This window comes from Chironomus tepperi, unplaced genomic scaffold (genome assembly GCF_022539635.2).
Source record: "Chironomus tepperi strain 1889 unplaced genomic scaffold, CSIRO-AGI_Ctep_v1 contig_393, whole genome shotgun sequence".
In the NCBI taxonomy this organism is placed as follows: Eukaryota; Metazoa; Arthropoda; class Insecta; order Diptera; family Chironomidae; genus Chironomus; species Chironomus tepperi.
Genome location: NW_027226515.1, coordinates 522,729 through 541,719, shown reverse-complemented (window position 1 = coordinate 541,719; position 18,991 = coordinate 522,729). Strand labels below are relative to the sequence as shown.

The 18,991-nt window shown below is 29.5% G+C and overlaps 1 protein-coding gene across 3 annotated transcripts in view; it reads left to right on the top strand.

Moving 5' to 3' along the window:
• Window positions 1-729: 729 nt before the first annotated feature.
• LOC139096456 (5-hydroxytryptamine receptor-like) overlaps window positions 730-18,991 on the top strand; it is a 54,240-nt gene continuing 35,978 nt past the window's right edge. For 2 of the 3 annotated variants that reach the window (XM_070648168.1, XM_070648166.1), the window contains exons 1-2: window positions 730-1,860; window positions 16,282-17,660. In XM_070648168.1, coding sequence (XP_070504269.1) covers window positions 16,703-17,660 — 958 coding nt within the window. In that variant the 5' untranslated portion in view covers window positions 730-1,860; window positions 16,282-16,702. The remainder of the gene's footprint in view (window positions 1,861-16,281; window positions 17,661-18,991) is intronic. The other variant, XM_070648167.1, reaches the window with a different exon arrangement.

The window sequence follows — 18,991 nt, the reverse complement described above, 5'->3', positions numbered from 1 at the left end:
AGAAAAGCGCTTTAATTTTTTTGCGTAACCACAGCAACCCCATAGAAAGTCTTTTCATTTCTCATAATCCTTTTTTCCAAAAGATAAACAAATGAAGAAAAAAATTCAATGAAATAAAAGAAAATCTATTGGAGCATAAGTGAGCCGAATTTATTCAGTTCTTATGATATAGCAAAACAACGAAAGGTAAGAGAGGAAGAAGACGAAATGAGATTATATGATGAAATAAATATTTTTGATAAAAAAGTACCAGTTGATAGATTCTAATATCAATATGAGATGGAATCGATAATATGGTTAAGGGTGCATTGGGACAAAAAATATTTTATTACTACATTCATAAATATTCAACATTACCCACAGCATTACAATTCCTCTCAATGCTCATCATCATGATCATTCATCATCGTCATTAAATTTCACGCAATCTAATGACTACGTACAATTTTTTTCCTCGCCATGGAATGTAAACAGATGGTAAATTTTCAAGGCTCTTTTCCTTCTTCCTCGTTCCAGTACACCTTCCAATGAAACAATACAACATTCGACGAATATGCGCAAAGTATACAAAACAATCGTCTATTGTTGATGCGAAACATTCGACAAATGCAATGGAATGTTTTATAAGAAAAACTTCTCATCATCATCCAATTCCATCCAGCGGAGCCTCACATCGATTGTGTTTGATGGTTGAGTTTAGTTTAGTTTTTTCTCTAAGTAAAGTAAGACGTGAAATTCAAGTTGTTGCTTCAAAACCGGGAGGAAGAGAATAAAAATGGAAAAATATGATAAAATTTTGAGTTGAAAAGACTAAAAAACAATTTTTTTTGAATTTCGGAAAAAAGACAAAACGAATTATATTCATGAACAAGAGAACTGTATTGAATTATCTACAGGCATATGTGAAAATAAATTATTTGGCAAGCCGCAAATTTAAATCTCTAATTTTTTCGGACAAGAATTTAATTAGCTTGAAAAAAAATTCTATGTTGGTCAGATTACCAAAAAAAAAAAGAAAAGTTGTGACACAATGATACTAAAACTATAGCTTTTGAGTTGTAAATTTTTTTTTCTGATGGTCAAGTTATGGTAATCAAGATGAAAAGAATCCCTTTATGAACGAGAGAGGAGATGAGAAAAATGTTTGAATAAAAATAAAAATTCAACATTTTTACGGGACTGTAGAAAGCACTTTTTGCCCTTTAGTCTTCGAATTTTTTTCTCTCTCGGTTCGCATTCTTTGAATACACATTTTTTTTTGTTGAAGAGTAAACTTAGAAGGGCACGACATAAAAAAAAGCTCGTTGCTGAGGAATTATTCTGCACATATTTTATTACATACATGGCAAAATATATTTTTGTTGTCGAATGAAGCAGAAAAAAGAGAAGTAAAAAGAACAGAATCTTTTTTGAATGTGCGATGCAAGCAAAATAATAAAAAAAAATATGTAAAGGAAGGAGGTGGAAAAGTTGTGAAATGTGAAATAAAATATCATATGAAAGTGAAGAAATGTGAATGAATAGAAAAGAAAGAAGTTGAGATGTGAAATAAGTGATTTGTGTTCTGTAAAATACTGAATAAAATTCATATGTACAAGGTAGAAAAAGTTTCTCGATCTCGTCAAGAATTTTAATAAAAAAATCAGGTGAAAGTGTTTAAAAAATACAATTTTGCAGTTCTCTTTCATATCCACTGAATTGAAACTTAGAGATAAAATTCTTACTATTGTAAAGGTGCCTCCCTACATGCAATCATTGACATTCTTATAAGTGCTCAAATGAAAACAGAGAAATAAAAAATAATTGCTGTGAAAGTGAATGAGGATTATTGAGAGCTGAGAAGTTGCTGGAAACAAAACGGTATGAAGAATCTCTTTTGAATATAAAATACCTTTATTTGCTCAGAAAAACTAAATGAAAGGAAATGAACTTTGCATGAATCATGTATTTTCCATTTTTAAACTGAGTAAATTACTCACACAAAACAAACAATTCATTTGACCAAACAGAAGTCATTTGAAACATTCAACCACAAAGTCAAATAAACCGAATTTTAATTAAAACAATTTTCATTTTAAACTTTATTCATTTCCACTTAATGCTTTGAAATTCCTTCTCAGAAGCATACAGCATAAAAGCTAAAAAAATATCATGTTGTGCGTAGCTTGAAGACATGTCACAGTTAATTTTAAATCCGCTAAATTATCGCCGGACGTCATGAATTAGATTATTGGTGGAAAAAATTCTAAATTGATTTGATATTTAGAGCATGAATAGGGCAATGCTTCATCTAGCGTTAAGTATTGATTGCAAAATGTTTTTTAATTCCCCCAAGAGAAACAACGCAATATTTTTTTGTATTTTCATCATTTTGCGTACGAAATAATAAGAAGTGTAAGGATTAAAGCTTAATATCCATTGTAATTACCAATTGAAATTTATTGATTAAATGAGTAAGGCCAAAAAATCTTTTTTACGAGTTGGAGGGATTTAATGTAATGAAAATAATGGGAAATAATTATTATTGTCTAAATTATCATACAGAATGCCTTTCTCCTAATTTAAATATTTCAAAATAAAAATGAATTTTATACGTAATAAAAAGAATCTTTTTATAAAATGATAATTAGCTTAATTTCCATTCAAATTACTGTCACTTAAAATTTTGTTGTTCTCGGAAAAGCTAAAATTTTAATTTCAACTACGACATTGAACGATTGAATAAAGCCGTCATGTTGATAATAAAATCATTAGGTCATTATTCAATAAATATCAATCTGTGTATATATTTTTTGCAATCTATGCTATTTATATCTTTGATTGATTGACAAATGATTGTATAAATTGAGATCATGTTGTTTACATTCATCGCATTCCTATGTAACAAATAATATCCATACATTTCATAACATCTCAGTATGATTTTTCTATAAAATGAATAGAAATCTTTTACATGATTCAATTTTTATGTTACATGCTACTGTCAATCAGTTCATATTTTTATTGAATAAGAGAAAGTCGATTTGTGAATTAGAGTAGCTCAAAGGAGTTACGAGATCTCAAGTCATTCTAATTACTAATCTATTTTGAATATACCGAAGGGGAATTAAATTTACAAATAATCACTTCATTTAAGCTATTTTCCTTCTGACAAATTTCCAATCAAATTTTGAAGCTCAAAACGATTTATTTCCTCATCTTTTGTTGTTATTTTGTCAAGAAAAGATGAAATTATAGGCAAGAAAAGCCTTCAAGGAAGCACATTATGAAAATATTTTCAATTTACAAATTTTTCTCTTTCCTTTCTTTTCTCAGTTTGATAAGAAAAAGTGCGTTCAATATTCAATCGTGAAGCTATTACAGAGCACAATGAAATTGAATTTACGACATTATCGAATTATTTTTCATTTTACTGATCTCTGCTTGGCTTACTTTACATGAAATGTAGAGATTTTTTTTGCTCTCTGCAATTTAATAATTTATTGATTTCTTGCTTGAATTATTTTTCTTACGTACGCAAAAAATAACATAAATTCTAGTAAGCCTCATATAGTGTATACAACCTGTCTTTGACGCATTTGCCAAGTAGAAATAATGTTGTTTATTATTACTTTTATTGCTCTATTGTATGCTTAGAAAATCACAAGAAAATTAGTATAAGGTCGTTCACTTTTTACGACAAAAGGAATCAAGTAATTCACATTATAAAGGAATTACTACTATAGGATATTTAGGTAATTGCAGGTCAAATTGCACGTGCTTGAATTTATTACTCCAAAAACATTACAAACAGATTCAATGTCATTGGAATGAGAAATGAAAAAATAAGAAAATTGTTTCAAATGACGATGATAAACTTTCAATTTATTGAGTATATTCGATAAAAAATGAATAGAAATTGAAAACTTTTGTCATAAAAATGAGCAAAAGAAGAACATTTTCAATTTGGGAATATAAAAAGTCTTTATAGAAAATATTCAGAAACGAAGTTTTATTTTTCATATTTGTTCATTGCAAACGAAAAGTTTCTGTACGTAATACAGCTGCGAAACAGAAGTTTAGATAATAATTCAGGCATAATTTAAATAAACGTTTTCTAAAGTAGTAAATTTCAATTATATTTGCGAATTTCAAACGGAAAATAGTTTTAGAGAAGCAATAGAAGTAATATTTTAGTGATTTTATTAGTCTCATTAAATATTTAAGATTATGCGTTATGAAAATTCCTTTGAAGTTCAACCGAATGCTTATAAAGAGAATGACATTGAAGCTTTTATCGCTCAAAATGACAAATTGTGCGAATTTAATCATTTTTATGCTGAATTTTGATAGTGAAAGTCATTAAGATAAAAATATAGACTTTATCGCTCATCATTATCATCAGGATTGAACAGCACTTTTTTTCAAAATTTAATTAATTTTTTGATGGATTATGAGCGATCATCCTGATGTGTTTTATCCATTTGAAGTTGTTCTAGAAATTTAATTAAAAACGATTCTCATTAAAAAACTGAAAATTTTCAGAAAAAATCATCTTGATTACTTTAAAATAATTAAATCAAGCAGCTGATGTCTAAAAATAAATGTCAAACCTTTTTACAGACTCCACAATATTCCATTCAAATGTTCATTTCCCTCTACAAAATAACAAATGCTCATTCTTTCCTCTCCGTCGTGAAATTTTCATTCACCTCTTAACATTTTTTTTTTCTAAAGAAAAAGTTCTTGAACTTTTTACATTCCTAATTGAATATAAAAATGGCAATTCCTTCTCTCAGTTCATACCTACACACACATTGAGAATTTTTTTTATTGCTTTTGCAACTTCATTACATTAAATGATATTTGAGAATCTAAAAATAGCATCAACGACAATTTTCTTCTTGCTCACATCTACCACACCATATCACCATATCATATGGAACGATGTTTGATATTCATATCGCAAGAATTTGTTTCTTTTATGAAGAAAAAAGAAACTTTTTTCATCTCTTCCAATTTTTTTTTCTCTTTGAAAAAGTGTGGAAAAGAAAGTTGATAAGAATTGAAGTAGAGTGGGAAGTAAAGGAACTTGCAAGTAATCTGAAAACTTTTCGCGCGTCATCTTCTCAATTTCTTTAAAGACGAAAAAGGAAACTTCTTCTTTCTATTCTGATGAAGTGAATGAAAAAAGAATCTGTCATTCTGTCTTCCTGTAAATATTGCTTCTTTATTTTTATCATTTGTTATTTTCGGGCAATGATTTTTCATTTTGTTTCATTTGTTCTACTAATCAGTGGCATCTGAGTCATGCTCTTAAAGAATAAGAGTTTATTTGAATCAAAAGATCAAATTTTCATTCCAAAGTTCAATAAAATCTTGAAACTTATCTACTTTTAATTAATACTATTGAATTCGACAGCAGGAGACAATTAGAGGCTTGAAATTAAAACTCCCATTATACTTTGTGATTACTTTTTTAAACAGATTCAGATACAATCAATCGACGAAGCTCAAATAATGACGCAAGAAATGTTCGCACTTCTCTTTTCATCAACGACGGCATCGACACCTCCTATCAACAATTAATTGAATTTGAACTATTAAATTTCTATATCGAATTTCATTTCTAAAATTATCATAAGGAAATGATATTGCTAACAAACGCCATAGAATGGAAGAGTGCGAAGAAAAAGGAAAAACGTTGGAAATCAGATTATATGACGATGATGATGTCGTGACTGCTCCCCTTCATTCTTATATTTTACATTTTTTTAGTAACATGTCAGAAAATCTCTTAATATATACAAAAGTGTACATACGTGGAAGCTCATACTTGACATTTTTCATGCAATCAAAATGACAATTTAATTTTTTTCCACTCGTCAAACAATGAGTTTTATATATTTGAAGGAAAAAGGTACTTTATTGCTAACAAAAGTATTCTCAATATGAGTGCTCGTACCATTCATTCGTGAGATGAATATTATTTTCTTCTTGAATTTTTATTGAATATTTCTTAAACTAAGAGTAGGTAGAAGCGAAAGGTGTGGATTTAAGAAATTTTGGCAGTTCGCGAATAATTCATGTTCTTGCTTTTGACATGCATCTTTCACTTGTCAAAGAATTTTTTGAGGAAGGAATTCTAATAAATTTGAATGGGGATAGCATTTGATGCCAATTTGATATGAAATTATTCCATAATGTCAAATAAAATTTGAAAGTCAATCCAAAACTTCATTTTAAAATACGTTCCGTATAATGTCTAGATCTCAAAATGATTGCTTTATTTATCATTGAACAAAATTCATTGAACTTTGCTATCTAGAAAAGCATAGACGAGAAAACAAATGACCACAATCGTACGAGAGAATGAATTCCCAAAACAGCAGCAAAAGGAATTTCAGAAATTCGTCTAATCGACAAACAGACAAAACCATCATCAATAATAGCACCACCTTTCCCAACATAACTCACTTAAGGAACATAAAGATGTTGACGTAAAAAATTGCTGCAATCAATTGCGCCACTTCCCAACATGTCTAAAGCGTCCTTACACACATATACACACACACATTCCTTTTATCATAAATTAAACGGAAGAGAAATATTAAAGGAAAAATAAAATTGTTGCAGAAACTTTTATCGCTCCACATGATTAAGCGATTTTATCATCATGAAACAAAGTCGTGCGTGTTTCAACTTTAAATTTTAGATCATAAAATATTGAAATTTCATGTTTATAGAAAATAGAAAATGCATGACGCTATATGTGTAGCTTTTAATGTTTAATATGACTTCTTCCATTATTCATGTGAAGCCGCAGATGTAAAACCGCAAATCAATCCACATCAATTGAAGGAATTTGACATTCAGTAATGGCAGCACACTAAAGCTTGAAATTATTTTTATCGTGAGGCAATGGAAACGGCTTATTTTGTGCCTTTCACATATGCTTGTCGTTCCCTTTTATTTTCATATTAAAATCATTCCTGTTTTGTGAAATATAAGCAAAGTTTCATTCACACTCGGCTGATAAGATTAAATTGCAGTGCTCACATTTCAAAGGATTTTAAGAATTACATGTGATTTATTTCTGCGAATTTATTTTTATGAGGAGTACGGAAATAACAAAGTAAACACAGAGAGGGTAAAATAGGAATTATATGTATATGCTTGCTGAAAATGTGAGTCTTACAAAATTTAAACTTTAGTTATTCAGGAACTATGTATATAGCGTGTTTTGATAAATTAAGAGCATTATGGTATTAGCATAAAAATAAATTACGGCTTAATTTTTGACAGCTTTCTGTGGCATGGCCAGTAAATATTTAAGGCAATTATTTAGAAAGCATTTCTTAAGGATCTGAATACAAATGTCTGTGAAAAATGACAAGTACTGTGAGAAGTAATAAATTTTATGTTTGAATATTTAAAGAAGCTATGTCTTAAGAGAAATACCTAATTTAAATTTGCGTCAGTCAATACTGAAGAGGTTTTCAAGGAACAATTATATTTATGAAGTTTGTACGTAAATATCGCTATAAAGGTTCGATTATTGAAGCTGAATCAATTCAAAATATTGAACAACTTAAGAGCGAATATAAATAATTGTGAAGGTTCTATTTCTCGAGACAATCATCAATTAACATAATTTCTTCTGGGAAGGATCTTGTTTGTTTTAGACTCAACAATGTTATTCCTATAAGTCTAAAAGCGGATGCTACTATTTTTAAGGATTTTCAATTGTTGTCCCGATTGGCACATACTAAAATGTTACCTCCACGGCGACAAAGCAGAAGCATTCTTAGAATCTAAGTAAACCGCCGCTTCATCGCCGTGAAGACAACATTTTAATATGTACCGATCGGGATTAAATGTGATTGAACAGTTTTAAAGCTCATCAATCCAGTACAATTCCATTGTTTCCAGAACAATGCAATACACTTTTAATCTGTCATTAATTTTCATAAAATATTGTTCAGATTAAGGATTTAAATCGTTAATTTTCCATAGAATGATGAGCTTGCAAATGATTCACAAAATGGAAATGCTGGGAATGAAAATCCTTAGTTGCACTCAATTAAATTCGCAAACATAAAAGCAAGAATTATTCTTCTGACGATTGAAAATGGGGAGAGAGGAAAGTGAAAAAATTTATATATTCAATAATTGAAATTAAACATTCGCATTTTTGCATAATTAATTTTCCTTCTGCTCAATTAATTAATTAATATAATCAGATTCTTCTTCTGCCACACGTATGTGATGTACATATGAATATTCAAGATCTTCGCAGTTGGAGGCAAACAATTACTTTTTCCAATTTAATAATTCATTTTTTTTTCATCTCATCCAGCACGAGGGAACTCTCGTACATGAATAGAAATTTATTTCCAATCCATAAACTTTTTTTTTGCTTACATCTTCTCAGTTGTTCTCAAAAGTGCTCAGCGTATGTTTAATTGCTGTTTGTATGAAAATTTACACCAGCTGCAAATTTTTTTTTTCACTGACGGAGCAAAATAAATGAAGGAAGGAAAGGAAAAAAAATTAGCGATTTATCATTCACTCACGAGTTGAGTATGTACGTACGTACAATGTTCTGAGTGTATGCATTATGTTCACTGTATGATTAAGATGAAGAGCTTCAATTTTTGTGTAATTGACAGCGCTTAAGTGGATATAAATTTCAGATTTTTCTCTCGAAACGATTTTGCTGTTGTTAATGCTGCTATGTGAAACTTTTTTTCTCACAGAGATTTCCAACGTGTTCAAAGCACTGTGAATTTGCAAAACTTTATTATCATCTACTGTTTCATTAACACATGTAAAATTCGAGTAGTTGTTAATTTTAATTTGCTTTGCTTTTATGCTAATCGCATGAAAATCTAGTAAAGTACTTTTGCTGTCGAGTTTTCGCCTCTACAATTCTCATAGTAAATGAGTCAATTAGGGGACTAAATAAATAATCCCGTCAATTTCCATCATAAACATCCTTTTAGAAATTCTATTGACATAAAAATTAATTTAAGCGTGTTAATTACATTCCACACAGTTTTGGAATCTAATGTCAAACACTTTAAATATTAGCACAGCATTTATATTAATAGCAACCGAAACGGCGGAAATATTTGTGAACAAATTAAAACTTTTTCCCAGCATATATTGCTCCACCTGCCTACACATACACAGTATATATGTTTAGAAACTTTTTCTTTTTGTGGGTTAAAGACGATGTCTCAAAAATTCCAATTTTTTATTTATGCACAACGAAAAATGTTTGTTAACAATTTTTATACTGTCGAATTCCCAACAATTTCATTAATTTTCTACATCATCGGAAAAGTTTTATTATTGATTTTTTATTCACTCTTCCTTTAATGTAAATGAAAATTTTTACATTTTCTCTCTTCCTCGACAACATCCAAACCTGTGTTGTGTCACATAAAAACCTACATGTAGTCATACATACATGCATGGATGTACGGTAGAGAACATTTAATAATTGTTAATACAGAGGGAAGCAGCAAAAAAACAGAAAAATGAATTACTTCAGGCAGTCATGGATGTTTGTTTCGCGAGCTTTTAGCAAGCACATTTCATCTACCAGTTATAAAGCTCATGTTGACATATTTGAGTTTCGTTTACCCTGCTTAAATTTTTAAAGAGTTTGCTAAGCTTGAACATTTTTTTTTTTGAACTTTGGCTTCTTGTAGACTGTCGCTATTTTTAGAATATAATTTGACAGACAGTCATTGAAAACACCTTTAATTCATTCATTTTAATTTTTGCTGACGCTACAAAGACCCTTATAACGCTCGACAGTAAGCCTTTATTACAAACCTTTGATCGTTTCTGATATCACAATTCCATTCTATTTTTACAGTTTTGTTGATACCTTTACACACAATTTTACATTGTAGAAAGCATAAAGGGCTTAAAAAAGGAATTAATAGATGAATAGAAAAGAGACATGCTAGAAAGTGAGATGGTAACAGATATCATCAGCATATCTGCTATTTAATGGCATCATTTTATTATCTATCTTAATAGCATGGCATAATGGCATACACACACCTCGTCTTTAATTACTTTTTGTAAACAATTCAAATTAATTGAATTATGCATAGCACTAACGTTCACGGCATAAGATAGTCGATTCTTTTTCTCAATGAGAGAAAAAAAGATGAAATTTATTGTCATTATAATTAATTGATCTAAGTAAATTAATTAGTTGTAATTGAACGAGAATTGTCGTCTAATGGTTCCACTAGAAGTCGTTCTAAAATAACATGATATCATCCTTGAAATCTTATGTAAGCAAAGTGTGACATTGAGATGATATTATCTTTAATGATAAATTAAGCAATAACTTATTTTTGACAATATCAACAATTAAATAAATGAAATGTAAAGCAATTTTTGCTAACAATAAATATAGAAAATCAATTAAATTGAACTTAATACAATCTGATTGATCAATAATGTACGAGACCAAATTATATTCTGAACAATCGTCTTAATCCACAACAAATTAGTTTCATTTCGAAGAAAACCCCTTGATTGACTTCAACACAATTCAATATATATCCCACAACAAATGCATTGTTGACAGGAATAAGCTTTAATAAATAAATAATTGAAAGTGTTTGTGGTTGAAAAATAATAACCATTCATTCCTCCCCATTAATTTAATCATTTCCCTCATGTTACAATAGATTGCTCCCTTTTACGGTCAGTTTTCACATGGCATTCATGCATAAAATCATTCTTACTTATCACGTTCAACCATAGCTATAGACAAACCTATCACACATGTAAAAATGAGGTCTAATTATGTCGAGGAAAATCTTTGAAATTTGTATGGACTATTATATGTATTTATGTATGTATGTATTGTCTACACCGCAGATTGAGAGAGAAATTAATTATATTGTACTAATTGGAAATCGATTGTGTTTGTGATTGACGTAGTAACTGAAAAGAAACTTCATTCGCACATGTGCCACACACTTGTCATTGCCATTTAATTGTTCAGATTTTTCTCTTGTCTGGTCTTTGTGATGTTACATTTATTAGTATGTGGGCTTTTGTACTGAATCCATAGATGTTATGATGGTATTTCAGTAGTTAATTAGTTTTTATTGAGGATATTATCATAAAAGGGATCAAGAATTGGCTTCATATTGTGTCTCGCCCACATATCGATGGAAATGTGTTGAAAGGGGTTGCTGAAGTAGAAATAACAAATTTTCAAGAGAATATTATGTCATATTGCTGTGAAAAATTTCATCCTCAAGCTATTCTATGTGCTTGAATTGAAAATTATACAATCATAAGTAGAAGATCTAATACGACAGCACACATCACGCAGTATTTCTCCCATAGGTCGTAAAAATTCCATTTCTCAGTTACATGTAAACATTTCCATATCACAGTGGGAACATTCAACTCTGAATAATTTAAAATAAATATTCAAATGCGTTTTTAAATTGATGTACTGAATGATTTTCAACTTCTTTGTTTATCTCATGGAATAAACTCGGAAAATAGATAAATTCTGCTATAAAATCAGCATCATTTTCTTTTGAGGTATACATTTCATTAAAATTACAATACCTATGGAGTAAACAAACTTGAGTATACACAAGATCTATTACACATTCATCAACCACGAGAACACTTGCGAAGTTTTTTCTCATTAAAGTTAACAATCCTCATCCTTTTGTCGAATTCCATAAAAAGGCAAATTTCTAGGAACGCAGAAAAGTCGAGGGAAGTTGTTTTATCAACCAGATTTCCTTTTAATTGACATCGTAAAGAACTTTCTTTTCCAAATGACAAAGCAGGAAAGAAAAATTTCAAGTAGATGAGTTTTGTACTTTTTTCAAAACAGTATAAAAGTTCCTGCTGTGTACATTTCATAAAATTTTAAATTTATTATAGGCCCGAGCGTCTGTCAAATTTAGACTTCCTCATTTGTGTCGCTCGGGAGGTTCAAGTTTGTCAGGACATTCTGCGAGTCAATATTATCATCCTTCCTAAATAAAAGTTTGAAGATAAAAAGTTCAAAAGAAATCATAAGGTTTCCGATCCTTGAAAGAATCTGACAGACTAACAATGAAAAGAAAGAAGGAAGAAGAAGTTTTCTTTCACATTTTTATGACTAAAATATCTTCTCAGCTATTTCCTTACTCATGAAAAGTGCGCATCTCTTACGATTTATTCTCGTGAGAATCCATAAATTCAATTTTACGTAGAAAAAGGAAGAGAACAAAAATGTTTTTCATCGCCGCATGGAAAAAATTTTCGTCCAGTTTATTTTTTATTGCTTCTTCTTGTTCATAATTTTCAAATGTTGAAGAAAAGTTTTAAGAAGTCAATGAAAGACTTTTTTTGAGAAAGGAAAAGAGAAAGCACATTTTGAATGGAAAAATAAACATTTTTAGTCTGTAATAATTCTCAATCATGCACTTCAATAGATTTTTCTCACACTTGCTGCATCATCAAAATCTACAAGAAAAATAATGTAATTTTTTCAATTTTTTTGTGTGAAAAAATAACTTGTTAGGGAGAAAATAAACAATAAGAGCGAGAAGCTCTCTTTCTTTGACTATATAAACATCGAAAAGAAAATATGAATGATTAAGTGATGTTTGAAAAGCTATTATTGGGCATGTTTTATGTCAATTTCTAAAATTGATATATTTTCTATTTCTACTACATCTTACTTACTCTCACATGCCAAGTATTTGCAAGATATTAAAAATTTATATGATGATGAGAAAAGTTTATTTTTTATCGAATAAAATATGAAAAAATTGAAGCTCTGAAAAGTCTAGCAACGATCACAAATTCGAGAAAAAAATGATTGATGATGTATTTGTTTCACATAAAAATTTAATAAGAAGCATGTCAGAGTTAAGCTAAAAAGAAGACAACTTTCACTCAGTTGCCCACAATCGTCGTTATATCATTATTAAATCCTCCCAAAATTGTTAAAGCGACCATAAATAACAAAAATCTATAAAATACACAATACCGAGCGGAATGTACCTGCAGATGGTAAAACTTTGATAAGATTTAATTTTATCCATAAATGTTCAATTGTCCAAAGGGATATAAATTGTCGAAACCCAAACAAAACATTTTCATATTTGTACAAATTTACTCAACGCTTCCAATTCCAAAAGCAAAACTAAAACAACCATTTTAGGTCAATAATTTTCTTTATTACACATCCGCTGTGTGTTTAAATACATGGCAATTATAACAAACTAGCCGAATTAAATTATAGCTCTCTGAACAGTATTCAAAATGAAAAATTATTGTCCTTGGATGTGTGAAGGCTATGCTATTGACATTGAAAGTATTTTCTTTGAGTATTTTTATTTTCACACCTCATCAGATATTCTGACGTACTTTGATTGAATTTGTAAATAAATCTTTTGAGACTTTTGGAGCTATTTCTAGCCATTTGTAATATAAGCAATATTCAGCTTCGGAATTAATAGTTCCATATGATTGCAAGTGTCTCTCGAGTGATGATTAGTCAATTATTTTATTGATTATCCAAACGTCCGACCGTCCAAGCCTTGAAAGATTTCAAGTATGAAAGAATTTTCAGGAAGTATGTATTGAAAATATCCATTGAGTCATAAATCTTTCAAAATAAAATGAAAATAGAGTGTAATTTATAAAAATAGAACTCAAGCAGAGCGAGAGAAAGAAATATTTGCCATAAACAGTCTGACAGCTAATTGGCGGCGAATGAGAGATGAAAAATTTATTGAATTTTAATCAATCATTAATTAATTCACTTCATAATTAATAAAAAAATATAATTAATTATTGAGGATGTAAATTAAAATCATGCGTGATGATTTGGATGCATATAAAGATGACAGTTTTGTAAATATACAAAATGATTTAGATTAATTGTATGAGTCATAAATAAAACTTGACTTTCTAACTCTCATCATCATTATCGTTCCTTGTAATTGAATTCTCCGACAAAAAAAAACATACCGGAACAACCAAACTACATTAATAACATACAAACCTCTGAAAAATAAACAAAAAAACTAACTATTTTCAAGAATGTTGTTGATTTCTTACTGAATGTCAAACATAAGTTTTCCCTCCCTTATATAATTTATGGACGAACTTTCTAACTTACATGAATCATAAGGAATTTTAGTTTTTACACGATATCTTACATCTAGCATGCCACTTAGTACTATAAGACTGAATTTTTTTGTGCTATATTGTGTCAAAAATATTTGTTAAACATGGAAATAGAAGAGAAAAAAAGTGATCGAAATCAATTCCTGTGGTGTTATGGGAGGTCAATTGTTAATAGGTCAAAAGATTTCTTTGTTCTCATTTCTAGGTGAAGAGTTTCAACTGTCATGTAAATGTCTCTTGACTTTCTCACCATTCTATCCTTTGTGGTACTCAAAAAGAGATTTTTTTCTTTCCCATTTTTTTCATTCCTTCTTGCAGCTTCTGTACTTCCATTATTCATTCATTCATTTATTTGTCAAGGGAGATAAAGGCAATAATAATAATAACAAAAAGAAGAAAAAGATGACATAAATTTATGATGTGGAAAGCTTTATTTGTTATTTACTTTTCCAATATCTTTATGTCTTTTTCCTCAATGTAGTTTATGTGGAATGTAGGAATTTTGTTTGTGTATCCTATCTGAGATGACTCAATTATATTAAAGTATAACGGCATATATCTCGTGAGACTGAATTTATGTGCGTTTACTTTTGTCTATTGTATTAAAGTTTTATGGTTAGTTTCAGTTTATTTTATGAGCACTTTATCTCCTTTCGAATAAAAAAACAAAAAACTTTGCGTCTTGCTCCCACTTACTTAAAAAGCTTTTCATCCTCATCAGCTTTATCGCATTCAAATGTATGTATATGTGGAGGGTAATCGTGTTTATGAAACAGTGTGTGAAAAAATAGCGTCCATAATAGCTTAAATCATAAACTTTATGTTTATTACAGTTTCTATAAGATCTTTTACGATATTTCTTTTGGTTTTTCTTAAGGATCCATACTTTCTCAATCTACAGTAAATAATTTTATCTATTCAATGTCTTATATTTCACTTATACACAACCAATGCCATCGACGTCAATGAAAAGTGTTGACTTTACTTTTTTTCATAGTTGTTGCTTCATCTTCATGCTTCATTGGGAATTATTACTGATAAATAAATTGACATTTTTCCCTTTATGTTCTTCTTTTTCATTCACTTTGTGGAATACATACTTTAAGATCATTTTTTATTGCATTTCATGCTGTTAGTAATGAAACATTCACATTCTCTTATTGTGAATCTTTATGCTGTTTTGAACAAACGAACTTTTTTTTGTTCCCTTTGATGTCGTGGTATTAAATTTTCCTCACTTTACTGACTTGATTTCATGAACTTCGTATTGAACTAAGAGATTTTATTTCTTGGATGATTTAGGTTATAGAAGTAGCTTTTGATCAGTTATTCTAAGAACATAACAAAAAGGATTTTATGGTTGAAAGCTCAATGGTACAAATAAAAAATATTACTTCTTCTTTTGTTAACTTTTAGATGCATCCATCATAAAAGAAATCTCATCGGAACTGAAACATTTATGCCATTTGAGGATTCTCTTTGATGCTTACTTAAGAAATGCATGTAACAAGCCTTTTATATAGCAAAAATCAAAAGCTTAAGCAACCCTCGAGATTTGTTTCAAAAACATTGAATAAACTTCGTCATAGACTTTGTCATTTATGCTATTATCTACAATATTACAGAGATTCGCTAAGTAATGTGAATTTCTCATTAAAATTTTCATTTGATAACGAATGCATTGCAATGAGTGAAGAAGCTAATGCATATAGAACTGATTTCATTCGTGTAATTCATACAAGATGTCAATTTTCTCATTTGGAATTCTCTTTAAAAATGAAATCCTTTCATTTTGTAATGTTAATAAGGATATAAGTATATATGTTTGAATGGATTGCATAATTATACTCATATTTATGATAAATTTGTATGAACATGTACATTATTAAATCCATGCATTGGACACTCCATAGTAGAATATGTGAATGTTACAAAACAAAGCAACCAATTATTTTGAAAAATAAGAAAAATTTGTCGGAAAATACACGAAAACTCACACCTGAGATGTAAATTAATTTCTATTTCCATTTCCTTCGCTAAAACTTTTTTAGAAAACTACATAAATTATTTCTAACATTTTCTCTCTTTTTTTTTCATTTTCTCCCATCACAGGATTCATCAACTACAAGACATATGTATGCTTCATGTTGAGTGAACAGAGATATGAAACTGAAAAGACAAAATCATGATGATATGAATTAAAATTCATGCGACATTATAGAGCGTATATAAGGGAGGTGAATAAGAACAAAAATATCAATAGTAATTGTAGTTGTGAATGATGATGCAACGATATATAAGAGAATCTTAATGAGTCTTGTCATCATGAGTGATTCAAGTGAATATGTGAAAATGCATTTTGCATTAAAATTCTTAAAATCGTAATGCATATAATGCACATAAAAAGTGGTTTTGTATCACAGATATAAAATTGTAAGATATTGACTTACTGAGTAAAAATGTAAAATTGATTAAAGTGGTAAAATTGTGCGCACAAAAGGATGAAAAATGAAAATCATATGATTCACTTACCATGCCAGCAGTTTTATCGACAACATCGGGGGGAACAACAGTCATATTTTTATCATCAACTTGGCCTTGGTCACTTCACACGTCATTGCTGTCATCATCAATGCAACGAAACATGACGTTTTGGAATGATTTAATAGCCACATTTGCACAGCTTATCTTACTCACATCATCGACTGTCGTATTTACTTCAAATATTGGAACTGCACTTGACGTTGGATTGAATTTTTTATCAACATCGACAACATCATCATATTCACAACCATATTCAACGTATCAGAGCTTAAGGACGCATGACAATGGTATTGATGCTTATAAGCAACAACAAAACACAATTAATCAATCATCCAGGCAGAATAGTAACGGCAACAGCTTCGTCATCAGTGATCGATTGAATGATAATCAAAATAATATAACTAATAATACTAATAATAATAATATTTATCAAAATACTGACTCGACTCAGACTGTTTCCAATGGTGTCATTGATAGTATAAGCGGTAAAATGTTGAACCTAACATCTGCCGTGGCAAAATCAGTGGCACCAGTGTCTTCTACGCTCAATGAGACTATATTGATCGGCACAAGTCATTATGGTAATTTGACGACAGTGTCAAGCAGTAGCAGCGCCGCTACTAGTGCGCTGAATAATTTAGTTGATTGTAATGACTTTACGGAACAAAAATTACTTAATATTGTGATTTGTTCTATAAGTGATGTAAATAGTAATATAATTAATGGCACGAATGCCGACAATAGTACTTTTAACGATACATTCAAAAACATAAGTGATGATTTGATTAGATTTTATAATACAAATAACTCATTCTTTAATGGCACGGAGGTATCAGGTAATAACGACACGGGTATCAAAGCGACAGAGTTTGAAACAACTATTTATTTCATTCAAGTTATCACAACGGCTGTTGTATTAGGAATTATTATACTTGCAACTGTAATTGGTGAGTTTAATCTTCATTATTTAATTATTTTGATCATTTAGTCATAAATTTGATTACATACATAAATACAGTATTACATACATTCCAGACAATTGAATTTAATTATTTTAATTAAATTGCAAGTCAAGGATTTTACACCATGAATTGAATTTTCCTCTCTTGTGAATAATTACAACATCATTTTTATTTTTAAATTACAAATCAAATTAAATTTTAATTACTGCACACAATACTTTTTTTTGCTCTATCCATTTCCATTTGAATATTAAAAGCTTTTTTTCTTGCTTCGTCGTTTGACATTCTTAATTGGAATTTATGCTGCGAATGTAATAAAAAAGGAACTTTTATTTGATATTCAACAGAGCAACAAGTTAATTTTAAAATCTCTTTGAATTTTTAATGGCATGAAATAGAATCAACAAATATTTAAATAGAATTTCCCTTTTGTTGACATTTGAGTTCATAAGTTTTCGAGCGGAAAACTCTAGTTGGTTAAATGAGTTGCGTGATTCACAATTGTAAGGTATAGTGGGTGTACTGTTAAGTGAGTACGCAATGATTCAATCGCATAAGTTTTTAAATTGGATTTTAATTTTCAGCCATGCTGACATTTCAATTAGATTTCTTTTGAATTATAATTTCCTTTTGATCTGATTTGTTTATTAAATAAGAAATCTTCAAGCTTATTTATTCATGATTTTTGCGAATAATTCTTAAATTTACTCTTGATTGATGTTTATCTCAAAAGGTCGTTTACTTATGACGCAATATGTTGCTATTTGTGACACAGTTGGCTGATGGAAGGAAGGTTGAATGCGCCTTTTCCGACCGACGGACGGTCGTCATATGACCCCTAAAATGATTGAAAGATAAAAGTTTATCCAAATATTTTTTCAACAAAGTTAATACAAAGTAGGAAGCATAAAAAAATTGTTGTAAAATTTTCCACCCTCATGATCTGTTTTGTTGTGAAAGGAACAATTTAGGACAAATGTCTATATTTAAATCAAAATGTTACAAGTGGACATATCCTACAGATGCCTTTCTGTTCTCAATCATAGTTTGTTTAGTCTCGTATCTCTAATTGCATTACATTGTTTGACCCGTCAAGCAATCAGTTCATACATTTTATTATGAAATAAAACAAGAATTCAGAAATATCTTTTACTTCATCTGCAGCTTAACCTAAATTAAAAATAACCATTTAAATCCATTCATTGTGCTGCTAAAAGTTACTCATAATACAATCTACATATTTAATTATGTTAAACAGTCTTGATAATGACCGTCATCAAACTGAATTTGTTTTGTGCTTGTCGTATTTTTCTTCT